The sequence below is a fragment of the Cotesia typhae genome, unplaced genomic scaffold (genome assembly GCF_013202065.1).
Source record: "Cotesia typhae breed Kobodo isofemale line unplaced genomic scaffold, CoteBio_Ctyphae contig_22, whole genome shotgun sequence".
NCBI lineage: Eukaryota > Metazoa > Arthropoda > Insecta > Hymenoptera > Braconidae > Cotesia > Cotesia typhae.
The window spans coordinates 1,342,152-1,361,376 of NW_027423728.1; the positions used below are offsets into that span (position 1 = coordinate 1,342,152).

Consider the following 19,225-nt stretch of genomic DNA (forward strand, 5'->3'; position numbering starts at 1 on the left):
TATATATATATATATATATATATATATATATATATATATATATATATATATATATATATATATATATATATATATAATCAAACGTAAAGCTACCCTTGTGGAAATAATTCTCTGAAAAAACTCTTGAAAAGTCTTTATAACTCTGAATAAGACTTTTCGAAAGTCTTCACATCCCTAACTAAGTAAAGGAAAGACTTAATAAGTCTTCAAAACTCTGCAATACTCTTCAAAAGTCAAATTTTCCCTGCAATTTCGGAATTTCTCAAAGAGTTATTAAGACTTGATAAGACTTGTTCAGTTTTACAGGAAAAGAAGAAAATATTTCTTTTCAAAAAAATTGCTTATCAGAATTAAATAAAACTATAACAAAGAATTAATGCATGTTTTAAAAAAATTTTTTTTAAATAATATTTTCATCATGAAAATACTTTGATGGGCATCGAATCACTCATAGTTGAGCAAGTCAAAACATCAACAGCAAATGAAGTGCACTTGATGTTGGAAACAGATACTACTCAAAGAGTAAATCCAATCGGTATTTAATTTGGACTATCAAATATTAAAGTCAACTTTCTAGGTAGGAAAGAATTTTCTATCCACACGCTATCTGCTGGAATTAATTGATACCTAACATATTTTAGTTTACGAATTTACAGTTAGAATCTTTGAGTGTTCTTAGTTTCTAATAGGTGGCATGTGGTTTATTTGTGGCATATTTCGTATAATATTTTGTAATTTGTTTTACTCTATTGAATATTCACATCTTATAATTTTCTCACATTTTTAACCCTACCAAAAAATATACATTAATCATCTTCGAAAATTGTTTCTTTATTTGACTAGTCATAACTTTTTTAAAAATACGGGGAAAAAAAATTGGGGCTGCCACATGATATATTTCCGTGGCAGCTACATGATTTTTTTCATGTGGCTGCCACATTATTTTCATCTTGCAGCAACGGGAAAATCTTATAGCAGCCATATGAAAAAATCATGTAGCAGCCACATGATTTCCATGTGACAGCAACATCATATTCATGTGGCAGGCTATAATAGTTAAAACAACAATAATAATTAAATAATAATAATCTTAACAATAACAATAATAATCTATATTATTAAGAGAACACAAATTCAAATAAAGACCTTTCGAATGACACTAAATTTCACTAAAAAAACTGATTGTATCATATGACTATTCTGCAGACAAAATTTTTCTTATTCTCTTAATAATATAGATTATTATTATTATTAAGATTATTATTATTTAATTATTATTGTTGTTTTAACTATTATTGCCTGCCATATGAAAATCATGTTGCAGCAACATGAAAATCATGTGGCAGCCCCATTTTTTTTTTCCGTGTAGATTTATCTTAACGTTTTTAGTAGATTTCATAGAAATCTAACTATTGCATGGGTCCTCATAACGGAACTTTTGAAAAATGTTCCTATATTTCGACTATACTCGTCGAGCTGAGTCGGAAAATGCATATGGTTCAAAAGTTTATATATATATATATATATATATATATATATATATATATATATATATATATATATATATATATATATCAGATATAACGCGGCTTGTCACGATAATAGCGTCGCCAATTTACGTTGGATCTTTACCAAACTCAACATAATTATTCTACAGATAGATACCGAAGTCAAGTTCGTAGATGAGCTTAATGGGTCAAGTAATTTAGAAATGCCAGGATTTGAAAATTTTCAAAATCATAAAAATTCATATTTTTTCACTTTCTTACTCGTATAACTTTTGAATGGGATAAATTATCGAATTTCTGTAAAATTTATCTGAAAGCTCTTTAAATAAGCTTCAATTTGAGTACCATTTTATATGTATAGTCTCAAAATTATGGCCTATTGCGCTATGCTAAATATGAAGTGAGTCTTATTATCATTATTATTTTTATTTTTATCACTTTTCCTTTGCATTTCATAACGCTAAGGGGGTTATGATTGTGTGTTTCCGACTATTATTTTCAATTTAACTTTTTTTCAAAGATCAATATAAAATCAAAGTATATACTTTAATGTTATCAGGGATGATAAATCAGAGATGTGAATTATTCTTTGATAAAACGTTTTTCTTTCTTCGATATAAAAGTTAATAATAAAATTTTACTTTTCTTAGAAACTAGATAAGCGTTATGAGACATGCACTTTAGTAGTTATAGTCCCTAAAACAGGGGTGCATGCCCAATCGGTAAACCAGATTTGTGGGTTCGTGTCACGCACTAAGCTGAGATCTACATTACCGACGGTAGGTTCATGGCAAGTATCATCTGTGGATATGAGCGACCTGTTTTTACCGACAGTAGGTGTTGCCGGCGGTAGATATATATGTCATTTTGAGGTTATGGGTGAGGTTTTTATCGAGGTTATAGGTGGCGCTGGTGGGGAATTCTGCCGCCATCTTACTATCCGCCATTTTTTAAATCTTACTATCCGCTATTTTGAATCCGCCATTTGGTGGCTGCTATCCGCCATTTTGAATTTGAGTTCAACATTTTGAGGTTAAAAAGCATCCTCAACTATTAACCTGCCTTCGGCTCAGCCATAACAGATCAATAGTTCAGGATTACGCATTTGTAGTATGGTATATCCATGTTCTATATATTTAAAATGAAGTTATGTCAACTACTTGCGAGAAGGATTTCACGCAACGCCATCTGGTGACAGCGTGCATTACTTCTAACCGCGCAGTAGATGACTCATTCTGTTCTAGAATTTTCTAACTACGTAGTAGATGACGTCATCAGACAGGCTTGAACCTGTTCAAGGTCATATAACTGCGCAGTAGATGACTCATTCTGTTCTAGAATTTTTGAGTCTGCTATCTGATTTCTGCCATCTGGTGGCTGCTATCTGAGTCTGAAATCCGCCATTTTGAGTCTGCTCTCTGAAATCTGCTATCTGAAATTTACCATCTGGTGGTTGCTATCTGACTCCGCCATTTTGAGTCTGATTTCCGCCATTTCAAATTTTGATTCTGATTTCCTGCATTTTTGTTAAAAGATGCACCTGTGATCTCAGCATCAATAATAGTTGCTTAGATCACAGGTGCATTTCATTGTTTATATTCTGAAAAGATTAATATATTCAAACTGTACGTATGAGGAGTACATGCGAAAAGATACGCCATCTGTCGAGATTTCTGTCTACTTCTAAACAGGTCTGAACCTGTTCAAGGTCACGGTAACTGCGTAGTTCTCTTTACTTTATTCCTAACTGCGTAGTAGATGACGTCATCATACAGGTCTGAGCCTGTTCAAGGTTGCGTAACTGCACAGTTTTCTTTGTTCTATTTCTAACTGCGTAGCAGATGACGTCATCAACCCGTTTTTGAGGTAAAGGAGTGGGGGTAACTGCGTAGTATCCTCTGGCTATAAAAGCAGCGCGCTCAAGCCGTACTTCACAAAAACGAAGTACATCTCTCGTGATTAAACAATATTCAGTGTTATAAAATATAGTGAAGTTCAATGTTGTGAAGTACGCAAGTATAGTCCAGTGTACAAAAACTATTGTGTAGTGTACATCATCTATAAACAGTGACATAACCTTTAAAAGTGTACATAACCTATAATCAGTGTATATAACCTATAAACAGTGTATATTCTCGTGTAAATTCAGTGTGTATATAACCTACAAACAGTGTATATAACCTATAAACTGTGTACATAACCTATAAACTGTGTACATAACCTATAAACTGTGTACATAACCTACAAAATTGTGTAAATAGACAATAGTAAAGTACGTGTCTTTCAACGATGGCTCAACCTAACCTCATTGAGGCTTAAAAAACTTGATAGATACTATTGCAACCTCATATGCTGATCTGTTGGGAGCACAGCTTATTGATGATGAACATCGTCAAAGGTGTTCACGAGTGTGTGATGAGACCGCTGAGTACTTCAACACAATATTATTGGATCCTGGAACATCAATCCAAGTGAGGCGAAGTGTTCAAGCACACATCAACCAACTTAACTGGTTTGCCGATCAGTTCACCAGACTCGGTAACCAAGTAGTCGGTGGAGATCTCAACCAAGGAGTCAAATGGCGGGACTTGGAAAACGCTTTCGCTGGTAACATCCAGACTGGATGTGTTGTCAACCAACATCACAAAGATCCAGCATCATTTCTCCAAGCCTCACGGGATATCATCATCAACAAGGTACAGAGTGTCTTGAGAGATCTGGCAGGGTTGAAAGTGAATGTTGAACTCTTTTGCACATTCCGGAAACAAGAAGATGTAGAAGAGCGAAAGTCTTTCATCACCAAAAGTCGTGAGATTCTCCCTGCTACATCTCTCCAGGATTGGTACAGTGAACATGTATACGACAAATTACTTCAAAGAACTGAAGAATTTGAACATGAGGGTTCCGGATGGAGTCTGCTTGGACCGAACAGCTTGATGGTGACCATGTCAAGATTCGCATCAACCCAAGTTGGAAACTCCACCTTCGTTAAATTACCGAGGGATATTATCAGGAAGAGTGCGGTTACCAACATCCAAAACAATGACGAGTTCTGCTTCCTGTGGTGTGTCAACGCTGCCTTGCATCCACCAGTATCGGTTCCAGCAAGCCCTACAAGATATTGCCACTTCAGCGTCAGATTGAACTATGAAGGTATTCAATTTCCAATTAAACTTAATGATGTACCAAAATTTGAAAAAATGAATAACCTTAGCATTAACGTATATGGTATAGATTCTGAATTCACGGGTAAAAAGTCTGAAAAAAGTACGATTATTCCATTATATTTAAGTAACTTCGAGTCAGAAACACCAACAATACATTTATTAATGATTAAAAAAAGTGTAAATTATACCAATAATTTAGATAATATTGAGTCTGTCTATCACTTTGCGTGGATACATAATCTATCCGGACTAATTAAAAGTCAAATAACTCTAGGAAGACATAAATTGTACTTTTGTGATCGTTGTTTGAATCATTTCAAATTAGAAAAATGTTATTTAGAACACCGAGCAGATTGTTTCAAATCTAATAAAGTTCGTATGGAGTTTCCTAGTGAAAAAAATAAAATTTTAAAATTTAAAGATTTCAAATCTTAAGATACTGTACCGTTTGTAGTTTACGCGGATCTAGAATGCACACTCGAACCCCCAGAAGATGATGAAAAGACAGTTCATAAACCTGTTCCACACAGTATTGCTTACTATGTACATTGCAGCTATGATAACACCCTCTCCAAATTCGAATTGAACCGTTCTCCTGATTGCATAAACTGGTTTGTTAAACAATTAGAGTCATTAGCTCTGGACTGAAAAAATTCTAAAGAATCCCATTAAAATGAAACCTTTAACGAAAGAGCAACAAGATAGACACAATCAGGCAACTGAGTGTCACATCTGTGAAAAACCAATCACTTCTACAACAGATAAAGTCTATGATCATTGTCACTTCACGGGTAACTATAGAAACGCAGCTCATAAATCATGTAACGTTAATTATCAGAAATCTACCATTATCCCAGTTGTCTTTCATAATTTATCTGGCTATGACTCACACTTTATAATTAAATCCTTAGCTACAGTATTTGAGGGTGAAATTTCATTATTACCAATCAATAAAGAGCGTTACATTTCTTTCACAAAATCAGTTAAAAATACTTCAGTCTCTCTAAGATTTATTGACTCTTTTAGATTCATGGCCTCCAGTTTAGAGAAATTAACTTCATACCTTGATGATAAAGACAAACAGATTACGCGACTACACTACCCTGACCCTAACAAATTTAAATTAGCAATACGTAAGGGTGTATTCCCGTATGAGTACATTGACAGCATTGACAGACTAGATGAGAGACAATTACCTGACCAAGAATCATTTTATTCAAAATTAACAAACTCAACTATTTCTGATGATGATTATGCTTTTGCTCAAGTAGTTTGGAATGAATTCGGTATCAATACGTTAGGTGAGTACTCAGACTTGTACTTGAAGACTGATGTACTTCTCCTGGCTGATGTTTTTGAGAATTTTAGACGCAGTTGCTTTAAGACATATAATTTAGATGCCCTACATTTTTATACAGCACCAGGTCTTTCAAACTCTGCAATGTTAAAGCATACTGAAGTAGAACTTGAACTGTTAACTGATCCTGAGATGCTTCTTTTCATTGAAAAGGGTGTTCGTGGTGGGGTATCGATGTGTGCTAATAGACATGCTGAAGCTAACAACCGGTATATGGGCAAAGATTATGATTCAAACAACCCCGAAACATACTTGATGTACTACGATGTAAATAATTTGTATGGAGCAGTAATGAGTATGTCTTTACCCAAGGGTAAATTTGAATGGGTTGAAAATGTAGACAATGTAGATCAGTTTTTCAATGATGATGATAGTGTAGGCTACATCCTTGAAATGGACCTACACTATCCTGAGAAATTACATGATCTACACAAAGATCTACCTTTATGCCCAGAACATTTTGTACCACCTGGCAGCAAACAACAAAAATTAAGAACAACTCTGTATGATAAGTCTAATTATGTAATACATTATAAGAATTTAAAACAATGTTTAAATTTAGGCTTAGAACTTAAGAAAATACATCGAGTCTTGAAATTTGAGCAGTCAGACTGGCTCAAGTCATACATTGATAAAAATACTGATTGCCGAAAATTAGCGAAAAATGAGTTTGAAAAAATTTTTATAAATTAATGAATAACGCAGTTTTCGGAAATACGATGGAAAATGTAAGAAAATATAAAGATGTATATTTGAGAACGAAGTGGCAAGGTCGATATAATGTATCCGATTTAGTATGTAGACCTAACTTCCACAGCCTTACAATTTTCGATGAAGACATGGTTATAGTAGAACTTAAAAAAGCTAGAGTCTGCTTCAACAAACCAATATATGTAGGCTTTAGTATATTAGATTTATCCAAGACTTTTATTTATGACTTCCACTATAATTATGTGCTTGAAAATTATGCAAAAACCTCTAAATTATTGTACACCGTTACAGACAGTTTAATTTACCAATTCAATGTACCCAACATCTATGAAGACATCAAACGTGATATCTCAAGGTTTGATACTTCCGATTACCCACCTAACAACGTCTTCAACATGCCCCTTGTTAACAAAAAGGTTCTGGGACTCATGAAGGATGAGAACAATGGAAAAATCATGTCCGAGTTCGTGGGTCTCAGAGCCAAATTGTATGCCTTCGAAATCCATGATCCTGAGAAGGAAAAGGATAGGATTAAGAAACGGGCAAAGGGTATCGGAGGATCAGCCTTGAAGACTATCATGTTTGATGACTTCAAAAGATGCCTTTTTGAAAATGTGCTGTTAAAGAAAGAGCTGTATATGATAAAAAGCAAAAAACATCAAGTGCACACAGGAAAACAGGAGAAACTTGCTCTCAGTTGGGCTGATGACAAACGTCAACTCATTGAGGCAAGCACTGATACTGTGCCTTGGGGTTATAAAGGCTCCTTAGATTTTAAGAAAAGAAAACTTGTAGATGATGAAAATAATAATAAGAGACAAAAAGTTTTGTAATAGTAAAAATAATGTAAATATATTTTTAAGGATTTATGTATTAAGGTTTTGTAAATAAAAACAATGTAAATATAATTTGTGTTTTATATATCTGATTTATTGATCCAACTATTATGTTTAGTATTAAAGCCTAACCATTTAACATAGTATTTATTTCCACGTTTTCTAATTACTTTTTCAACAAGATATACATCTGGATATTTGACTTTTCTGAGTTCTTCGTTGTAAAATCCGCCTTCAATTGGTTGATCCTGATAGTCCACGAGCTTGTACGTCGTTGGATTCGTATTCTGCACCGATTTGATTGTGAAGATTTCTGTTGTCCAGTTTGGCGTGTATCCTTTGTCAAAAACATGCTTGTACTTGCTGATTCGGACTTTGTCTCCAACTGTGAACTTCTGCTTCGATTTGGTTTTCAGTGGTTGATATATATTTTCCAATAGTTGTTTCTCCTGAACAGCGGTAACATCAACAGGTTTCATTTTGATGGTACTGTGTTTGGTGTTGTTGTAAGTATTCACCAAGTCATCAAGTATATCAGTCCACTTGTAGCTGCCACGAGCTGTAAATTCTCGCCACATTGTATTCTTGAGTGTTCTATTGAAACGTTCACATATGGATGCTTTGAGATTGCTGAATGTTGAGTAAAGATTTATCTTGTGCTGCTTCATCAGATCTTTGAATTCTTTGTTGTAAAACTCTTTACCCTGATCAAGATGGAGATTCTTAGGAACACGACCTTGCTGGAGTACAGACTTCATAGCACTAGTGACATCTCCACCACTTTTTGATTTAATTGGAACTGCCCAGGCATATTTAGAAAATATGTCTATGATTGTAAGCAGATACTTGTATCCTTTATTGACTGTCGCATATGGAATCATCTCAACCAAGTCAGCTTGCCAAGTCTCATCGAGACCTCGGATGTCAACATGACGACGTTTATAGTTCCTGCGAGCTGGTTTGTGAAGCTCTTCAGCTATCACTGTCTTTTTGTCGTTCATTGAGTTTCTCAGTGAGATATTTGATATTATTTTGGTGAGAGGAAAGTACTGCTTTAACTTCCTCAATAGTCGTCTGCAAATTTCCCACAGCAGCTTTCAGTATTACTATTTCAGAGTGTAAATGTGAAATAATCTCTTTCTGTTCACTGTCTATACTTTTATTCAGTTCAGACATCTGTCTCAGTACAAACTGCACTGTCGCCGCATCATGTTCATTTGAAGGATTACCGAGATTGCACAGCCTTTTATTCTCAATGTTATAGTTTCCATCAGAAGTTACATTGAAACCTCTACCAGCTGGCCCTCGTTGACCTAAGTTATTGTCCAGTGGACGTCCAAATATATCGATGCTCATGGTTATGAACACTTTGACTGTCAGCGTGTGAATGATTTAATTTTTCAGAAGCTTTTAATATATAACTCCAGCCTCCCTAAGCTCTTCAATAATTGATATGATTTCATTCGTGTGACTTGGATTTCCAGCAGCTTGAGATGCCATAAGTAGTCGCAAACGATCAACTAGTTCATTTGGATCATCCCAGTAAACATAGTCCATTGGTAATCTCTGTTTTCTTGCAATCATATATTTTGGTAACCCTTTACCGAACTTGGTGATAAAATCAGCAATGTATTTATTGAACTTGATTGTTGTATCTTCATAAATAGTACGATTTGGGTCATAATTTTTCCTATGAGCGTTGGTATGTTGAATTATGTCCAAGTACTTTTTCTTATCATCTGGGGTGATGAGTGCATCCTCTGGTGATTTTCTAAATAATAATTCCAACACCCCAGGAGTTATTGGATAATTTTTTTCTTTGACAGTTATTGTATCATTTGCAAATGAAATAAGTGAATCACCCATATGCATTTCACCGCGTTTTCTGCGTACACCATATCTCATATCATTATCTTTATGTTTTTTACTTAAACGTTGTAGATAATTAGTGAGAAGAGGATTTCTACGAGCTGGAGTACTTGTTGATGGTGGTGGCTGAGTAATAGCAAGTGCTGTATTCTCAAATGAACTTTCATCATCTGTTATTAAACTGTTGTATACTTCTGGATCATCATACAGAGATTTTTCAACCTGTGGTTTTTCTTCTTTTTTAATATTTTCCCCTTTCAACTTTGAAGATTCAACTATACTCTGGAGTGGTGTCACAATAGGCTTGAACATTTCCTCCATAGCTTTCTCAGCTGTATCTTTACCCAACTTCAACATCTTGTGCTTCCGTCGGATGGCATCACTGGCTTGAGATATCTGATGCAGAATATCTTTCTGCTTTGATATTTCTTCAGGCTTCATGTTGACAGGTTAACGTCTACAGCATGTATGACTATCACACTCTAAAGTACCTCAATTTATACTAATGAAGCAGTCGAATCCTTTGCGATACCTACCACTGTTCAATTCACTGTCTTTATCTATTACCACAAACCCATATTTATTCCAACATGCCGAGCATAAATCTCTGAATGAGTTGTACGACATGTCTGTATTGACATGATCATTATAAATATGCTTCAGATTCATTTCATCTTGACGGAATAGCACGAGAAAGTTTGCATTATCTCTAATCAGATGCTTCGGTGTTCGTGTATAAGTTTGACAGAGATAAAAGCTGTCTACATCCTTGTGTCGACCCATGCAGAAAAAAGCCTTGATGTGATCTTGTTTTTCACAAGCAACATCATCAAATATCATCAGGGAGTTAGGTTTAGCATCATCAGGCTTGATTACAGCTTCATGTTCACTGAATGTGAAGAATCCAATACCATCAATCTGTTTAAGCAGCGTCTCCAGGAACTGATACTTTGGTTGGTTAAGAGACTTTGAGTAAAGATATATATTCTCAAACCTCAAACCGTTTGGATGTACAATAAGAGACAGTAGAGCGTTGGTCTTTCCACAGTTTGATGGTCCGCAAAACACTGCACGGATACTGTTGGGAAGTAATGCACCGTGTCGTTTGAGTTTCACACCGGTCCCTTGAACAATTTGATCAAAATTGATAACTGGCAACTGAGCTCTTGATTTGCTGCCCATGACTGCTGATTAGATTCTGAGCTCAAGGGGTATATATACCAGCTTATATAGATTAGCATGTCAGTCTTTGATGTGACATGTCTGAGAGCAGACGTGGTGAAGGTTTATTCAACAACATAATCAATAAGCTTCCACTTGAACTTCACATACCAGGATATCAGTATTGTGGTCCGGGAACAAAGTTAGCCAAAAGGTTAGCTCGAGGTGATCCAGGCATAAATCCTTTGGACTCTGCGTGTAAGGAACACGATATAGCTTACTCTAAAAATCGTGAAAATTTGGAAGCCCGTCACGAGGCTGATAAAATTCTTGCTGAGAAAGCGTGGCAACGATTTCAAGCGAGGGACGCTACTATTGGTGAAAAAGCTGCTGCTTGGAGTGTGAATAAAATCATGAAGTTGAAAAGACGTTTCGGTATGGGTCTTAAAAAAGAAAAACCTATTACAAAGCGTAAGACAATTAAAAAAGAAAAACAATGAAGCGTAAGACAGTCAAAAGAAAGACAACCAAGAAGAAGGATGTTGCTCTGAGACAGATTGTTGATGAAGCTAAAACGTCCATGCAGCCTGGTGGAGATCCAGTTAAAACAGCTCTTGGAGGTGCCCGCAAAGCTGTCAAGAAAGTTGGTGGGAAGAAAAACGTTCGATTGCCTCGTATTCTACCAGTTCCATCAAAGATTGGTGGAGTACTTCCATTCTTGATTCCCCTGTTTGCAGGGTTATCCGCGGTTGGTGCTCTAACAGGTGGAGCTGCAGGTGTTGCAAAAGCTGTGAACGATGCCAGCGCAGCCAAAAATCAATTAGCTGAAAAGAAACGTCACAACTTGAAGATGGAGAAAAATAGCTGTAGGTAGAGGATTATACGTCAAACCTTACCGCAGTGGTATGGGACTTTATCTGAAACCATACCCAGAAGGAGCTGGCTGCAAGAAGTCAAAAAACCAGTAGAGCTACCACATCGAGCACTGACTAACATCGACTTATTAAAGTATACCAAGCTGCTTAAAATTTCAAATTTTCGTGGAGTTTTCATGAGAAATGATTTACCAAAATCTGGACCAAAGACAAACGAATCAGCAATAATAAATTTAGATGATAAACTTGGACCTGGAACTCACTGGATTGCATACAAGAAGAATCATAATCAAGTAATTTACTTTGATAGTTTTGGTAATCTACAACCCCCACAAGACTTGATGAAATATCTCGATGTAGGTAGCGTAAAGTACAATCATAAAAGATATCAAGACTTTGATACAATCATATGTGGACATTTGTGCTTAAAATTCCTGGCTGGACAACTATAAATTGAAGTGAGTCGAGACAACAAGCGTCAGTCATGGCAGAGTCATTCACCTTGACACTATCCGGAAACTCCTCCATACTGGAGGCAAATTATTTTCCGCCGATTGAGCTATCACCAACAAAAAATTATGTACTTGGGCTTGTTAAGCTCCTAACATTTAATTCAATACCAAATATTGATGTTGGTGCTAATAAATTTTATGTGTCATCAAAAAGATCCAAAAGAAGTACAATCAAGAGATTTCAAGAAATAACTATACCAACAGGGAGTTATGAAATTAAAGATATTGAAACTTATATAAACAAGACATTACCTGAACTAAGTTTCACTTTAAAAGCAAACAACAATGAGTTGAGAAGTGAAATAAGATGTGATCAATATATAAATTTTGAGCCTGAAGATTCCATTGGATCATTACTTGGATTTACCAACCGCGTGCTTGAACCTAACACAGCACATAAATCTGATTTACCAGTCAAAATATTGAAAATCAATGCTCTGAGAGTCGAGTGCAATATAACTACTGGATCGTACATCAATGGTGAGAAGAATCACACAATCCATGAATTTTTCCCTAGGGTTCCAGCAGGATATAAGATAGTGGAAGTGCCAACAAACATCATTTACCTACCAGTCGCCGTACGAGCAATACACAACTTGAGGCTCCGCATTGTTGATCAGGACGGGAGAATAGCAAATTTCCGTGGCGAGACTATAACGATAAGACTGCATATAAAAAGCCTGTAATGGGTATCGTATATGAGACAAAAACTGGTAACGGGTATAAAAGGATTGCAGGATGTCCAAAGATTATCAGTCCTCATCGAGCTCTGAAAGTGTTGACACGTCAAAACGCAGAGTTCCTAAAAAGTCTAGGACTAAAATTACGTGGAAAATTCACAAGATAAAAATAAATTTTTGTTGTCTAGCTTGTGTGATACCATGGCGGAAATCTTAGATATAAAAAAATCAATTATTTTCGATGAGTCTATTGCACACTGTGAAGCTCATTCACACTTACCATATGCATCATCAACATTCAACAACAGTGATGAAATCAGGATTGCTGTTCAACATCAAGATCTGTGCTTGCTCCCAAGCAAGAGCACATTACATTTTTATGGAAGAATGAGGAAGGCTGATGGTACTGCTGTAAGTGCTACTACGAAGATGGTCAACATGGCTGTTTGTCATATGTTTGAAGAGATACGTTATGAGCTCAATGGTGTAGAAATCGATAGATGTAAGAATGTTGGTATCACCAGTGTTATGAAAGGATATGCTTCTCTGAGTCCGGGACAACAAAATATTCTGGAAAATGCTGGTTGGATTGTTAATGAAGATGACAACAAGCTGACTGATAATAGCGGTTACTTTGATGTCTCAGTACCGCTGAGTTTCATTCTTGGATTTGCTGAAGATTATCAACGAATTATCGTGAATGCCAAGCATGAATTGATACTGATCAGATCAAATACTGATCAAAATGCTTACGTTGTTACCGTTGAGAATGAAAATGTTTCAATTACGATTCAAAAAATTGAGTGGATTGTACCATACATAACAATGTCTGACAAGCAAAAAATTATGGTGCTGAATTACATAACCTCCGATCCAGCTATCCCAATCAGTTTCCGGACTTGGGAATTGTATGAGTATCCACTGCTACCAGCTACCAACAAGCATATTTGGGTAATCAAAACAACAAATCAGCTTGAGAAACCTCGTTTTGTTATCCTTGGATTCCAAACAGCAAGAAAGAATCAATCGAATCAAAACGCAAGCGAGTTTGATCACTGCAGCATAAGAGCCATTAAGCTGTTCTTGAACTCTCAGAGTTATCCATATGGAAATTTGAACCTCAACATTGTGCATAATCAGTATGCCTTGATGTGTGATATGTACACAAATTTTCAAAGTGCTTACTATGGGAAAGAAGCTGAACCGCTATTGGCTAGAAAAAATTTCTAAGTACAGCACCTCTGTGTATAATTGACTGTTCCAAGCAGAACGAGTCAATCAAGTCTGGACCTGTGGATATACGTCTGGAGTTTGAATCGTCAGCGCAGTTTCCAAATCAAACTGCTGCTTACTGCTTGATAATTCACGACCGAATAATTGAGTACAATCCCATCAGCAGCACTGTAAGAAAACTTACTTAATGGTACAGTTTGATCCGAAACCCACTATACATTACATGTATGTATGGGACTTTGCATCCAGACAAGCGAGGAAAGGACCATGGGAACAAGCAGCAAGAGACGGAGAACGATTTCGTCGACGAATACAACAAATCAATAACATTATTGATCCTATACTAATCAATAAACTTAATGTAATTAAAAATAGTAAATAAACTTAATGTAATTAAAAATAGTAAATAAATAACAATGTTTTTGTAATTTAATGTTTTTTAATTACAAACCTTACTAGAATAAGTATAAAAAATTATTTAGTATAAAAGTTAAGTATAAAACAATTATTTAGAATAAAAGTTAAGTGCACATATCAAAACACAATTCTCTCACAATTTCTGTAATTGATTTCCCAGAGTGATTAATAAGCTTGAATTTATTATAATTGGCCCCAATGTAGTGTCGATTTAAAGTATTGCATAAGATTAAAAATTTCATTTTAAATATCATATCAGGATTGTTGAGATATTTCTGGTTGGTGGTAGCAGGGAAGAACGTTGAAAAGTGGTTTTCCAGATCGATTCCAACGTTGAGTCCATGATCTGTCATAACCGTTCTAATCCCAGTTAGCTTGTAAGTTTTTCCCACCTCAAGTTCACACATCCTCTTGAACATCAACGGGCTTGGAGTTTTATCTTCAACTTTGACACGCTTGAAAGTTGTTGATCTCTCAATTTCATGCATTGTATCGGTAACAGGATGTTTACGGTACGGTGCCATGATTGAGATTTCTTCAGCAGATTTCAAGTAGCAGATTCCAGCACGAGTTAGCAGATTTCAACAGCTGGTAGCAGGCTTCAGAAAACAGTTTCAGAACAGCAGATTTCAAAAGCTTGATATTTTCTAACACACAACACTATGGTACTTCACTCGTACTTCACTTCGATGAAGTATGCTCGCGGCGCGCTGCTTTTATAGCAAGGTAATGACGTCATCTACTGCGCAGTTGGAAAAATTCTAGAATAGTATGACTCATAATCTAAAAATAGAAACTGCGCAGTTATGATAGATGACGCACAAGAAGTTTAACATAACCTGAAATCATAAGTTAAATGGTGGGAAAGCATAAACATAACCTGTAAAATGAGTTAAATGGCGGGAAAGCATAAACATAACCTGTAAAAATGAGATGACGTCATCTACTACCCAACAGAAATAGAACAAAGAAAAACTGCACAGCTATGAGACCTTGAACCGGTTCAAACCTGTCTGATGACATCATCTACTACGCAGTTTAAAACTCTACGACGTAGTTTGAATAACCAATCAAATTATTAATTAACCAATAAGATTATCGAGTGGTGGGGGTAAAATCCAGAGATCGGGTTATAAAAAGGTTGAATTGATTGTAAGAGTCATCATTCAGTCACTCTTCGTTGTCAAGAGCAGTAAAAATGGAGATCATTCTAGACGTTCAAGGATTCAGAGGAGCTGATAATCGCTTCATTGTTAAGGAGTTGGCCTCAATAACAATTCAACATGATATTGTTAATATTGAAGAGTTGTCATACACACTATTTCAACCGCCATATCACTGGAAGGTGTTACCAGTCAACTATCAACGTCTGAATACTTGGCTGATCCGAAATTATCATGGAATGCTGGAACAACTTCATATTACAAGTTCAAAGAAGTTCTCAATTATTTAACTTGTAATAAAAAAATTATTTATGTCAAAGGTATCGAGAAAAAGTTATGGGTTCAAAATTTAATTGATTGTAATAATAAAATTGTAATCGATCTCGATAATTTCAAATGTCCCTCTCTAAAAAGTATGAAAATTTGTAACAATCATTTTTGTAATTATCATGATCGTTTATCTGATTTATGTGCCTTGGAAAATGTAAAAAATTTAAAAGATTGGTTTGTAAGCACTCAATAAATCTAAAATAAATGAATTATAATTGTTATTATTAGTTCACCCTAACACATTTAATTCAGAATAGAATTAATTATTGTTAGTTATTAAATTCAAATAATTTTCCAACACTACTACTGATATAAATACTTATCAACAGATGGCGTAATGGTTTTTGATTTTTTAATTATGATAATCAATAACCAGTTTTTGTTTTCTAAAATTTTATAATTAATATTTGTTTAAATTAAAAGTCATGCATTATTTTATATAACCATTTAAAAATAAAAACTGAGTATTGATTTTCAAAATATATCGCTAAAAGATTTTTGGATTTGACGATACAGAGCACATCAACCCCATATTAGTTTATCAAATAATACATAACTTTTAATTTAAATAAATATTAATAATATTAATAACAAAATATTATAAACTAATAATAATTATTTATCTTTTATTTAAATTAAAAGTCATGTATTATTCTATATATGTATATATAACCAGAAAATTTTTTTAATATTTATGAATTGACAGCTGTCACGCTCTAAGAATAAACCGATAGTAGATGGCTCTAGTACAAGAAGCGCGAAATTCAAACTATCATTATGATAAGTAACTTAACAAATTATGATTAAGTATAACTTATTGAATTTGAATTATAAATATTAATCTTAAATTAAAAATGTGAGGAATTATAAATAAAAACAATGAATTATTTATATTGAAATCCAATATTTTATTGATTAAATAATTCCACTGGTCATTTTTACATAAAGACTAGAATTAATAAATTCAAATTTATTATATTTTCCACCATGATAACGCAGAAACAGATAGTTTGAATCTATTAATTCATTGAAACTCTTCATGAAGTTATCATCTTTTAGATGTTGAATAGTTCTTGATGGTAGATAAATGTTAAATTCATCGTTTATATTAGCAACAATCCTAGTTCCATACTCAGTTGTAATAGCTTTGATACCGTTAATCTTATATTCTCGATTAAACTCCAACTCGTTCATTTTCGTAACAGGAAGAATCCCAGTAAGACAATTAACCTCATTTATCTTGGTTACATCCATGATTGATTGCTGTAAAAATTTTTTAATTAATTGTAATGGTTGATTAAATGATTCTTCATTTAATTCATATTTTGATTAGACAGTAAATGAATACTTACGGTATTAGTAATACTGATAGGTAGAAGATGTATATCACCAAGAACTTGTACTTCAACTTGTAGTCACCACCAGCTCGTACTTTACTGGAGACGTGTACTTCGTTTTTGTGAAGTACGGCTTGAGCGCGCTGCTTTTATAGCCAGAGGATACTACGCAATTACCCCCCACTCCTTTACCTCAAAAACGGTTTGATGACGTCATCTGCTACGCAGTTAGAAATAGAACAAAGAAAACTGTGCAGTTACGCAACCTTGAACAGGCTCAGACCTGTATGATGACGTCATCTACTACGCAATTAGGAATAAAGTAAAGAGAGCTACGCAGTTACCGTGACCTTGAACAGGTTCAGACCTGTTTAGAAGTAGACAGAAATCTCGACAGATGGCGTATCTTCTCGCATGTACTCCTCATACGTACAGTTTGAATATATTAATCTTTTCAGAATATAAACAATGAAATGCACCTGTGATCTAAGCAACTATTATTGATGCTGAGATCACAGGTGCATTTTTTAACAAAAATTCAGGAAATCAGAATCAAAATTTGAAATGGCGGAAATCAGACTCAAAATGGCGGAGTCAGATAGCAACCACCAGATGGTAAATTTCAGATAGCAGATTTCAGAGAGCAGACTCAAAATGGCGGGTTTCAGACTCAGATAGCAGCCACCAGATGGCGGAAATCAGATAGCAGACTCAAAAAATTCTAGAACAGAATGAGTCATCTACTGCGCAGTTATATGACCTTGAACAGGTTCAAGCCTGTCTGATGACGTCATCTACTACGCAGTTAGAAAATTCTAGAACAGAATGAGTCATCTACTTGGCGGTTAGAAGTAATGCACGCTGTCACCAGATGGCGTTGCGTGAAATCCTTCTCGCAAGTAGTTGACATAACTTCATTTTAAATATATAGAACATGGATATACCATACTACAAATGCGTATCTTGAACTATTGATCTGTTATGGCTGAGCCGAAGGCAGGTTAATAGTTGAGGATGCTTTTTAACCTCAAAATGTTGAACTCAAATTCAAAATGGCGGATAGTAAGATTTAAAAAATGGCGGATAGTAAGATGGCGGCAGAATTCCCCACCAGCGCCACCTATAACCTCGATAAAAACCTCACCTATAACCTCAAAATGACATACATATCTACCGCCGGCAACACCTACTGTCGGTAAAAACAGGTCGCCCATATCCACAGATGATACTTGTCACGAACCTACAGTCGGTAATGTATATCCCAGCTTAGTGTGGACACGAACCCACAAATCTGTTTTAGCGACTGAACATGCACCCCCTGTTTAACTACTAATGTGTGATAGTGTTAATCGTGTTAAGTTTGGTAGTACGGTAAACTTGTAATTTTAAACTTAGTTTTAGAACAGGTGTGGGAGACCGTTTGTTAGAAAAAGCCCATTAGGTTTAGGACAGGTGTGGGAGACCATTTGTTAGAAAAAGCCCGTCTAGTCATCGTATCGTCGTTGGGAAGGTTCATTTGTAAATATCGTTTATTTCGCAGTTATTCTCCGCTTCGTTAGATAATAAGTCAATTATAGTATGTGAGTGAACGCTTAAATTGTTAAATTTGTTGATTTTTATTGTTAATAAATATCGATATATTGGTAAATGATTAATTATTATTCAGCAGCACCTTTCTTCACTCTCTCTACTCTAAGAAAAGATTTCTTAGCTCTGAACCGGTTCCAGGAACCGTGATTAAAAATCCTGGTGGCGCCCTAATAATTATATTGTTGTTAGTTTTGTTAGTTTATTTATAAAATTGATTAGGGGCCAACCTGAGCAGGTAAAACTGTTGCAATATAAAAAAGAAACAAGATCATTTTGTGAATAAAAATATGTCATTTTATAAATAAAAAAACTGTGACGTAATGTTGAAATTTGAACGTTGTAACAGTTTTACCTGCTCAGGTTAGCCCCTAATCAATTTTATAAATGACTAAACAAAACTAACAACAATAAAACTGATCAGATTGTTAATTAAATTTTTATTATTTAACAGCACCTTCCTCCACTCTCTCTACCCTAAG

The 19,225-nt window shown here is 34.9% G+C and overlaps 1 protein-coding gene across 1 annotated transcript; it reads left to right on the forward strand.

Moving 5' to 3' along the window:
* The first annotated feature begins 5,348 nt into the window (after positions 1-5,348).
* LOC141524061 (uncharacterized) lies at positions 5,349-7,723 on the forward strand. Its single transcript, XM_074237706.1, has 5 exons — positions 5,349-5,466; positions 5,674-5,976; positions 6,094-6,504; positions 6,738-7,496; positions 7,698-7,723. Exons 1-5 carry the CDS (start codon positions 5,349-5,351, stop codon positions 7,721-7,723), a joined length of 1,617 nt encoding a protein of 538 aa, XP_074093807.1.
* The last annotated feature ends 11,502 nt before the right edge of the window (positions 7,724-19,225 follow it).

Coding starts and splice junctions, on each gene's coding strand:
- LOC141524061 (XM_074237706.1), top strand. CDS start 5,349: ATGAAACCTTTAACGAAAGAGCAACAAGATAGACACAATCAGGCAACT. Junction 5,467..5,673: donor TGATCATTGTCACTTCACGG/GTAACTATAGAA, acceptor AAAATACTTCAG/TCTCTCTAAGATTTATTGAC. Junction 7,497..7,697: donor CACTGATACTGTGCCTTGGG/GTTATAAAGGCT, acceptor TATTATGTTTAG/TATTAAAGCCTAACCATTTA.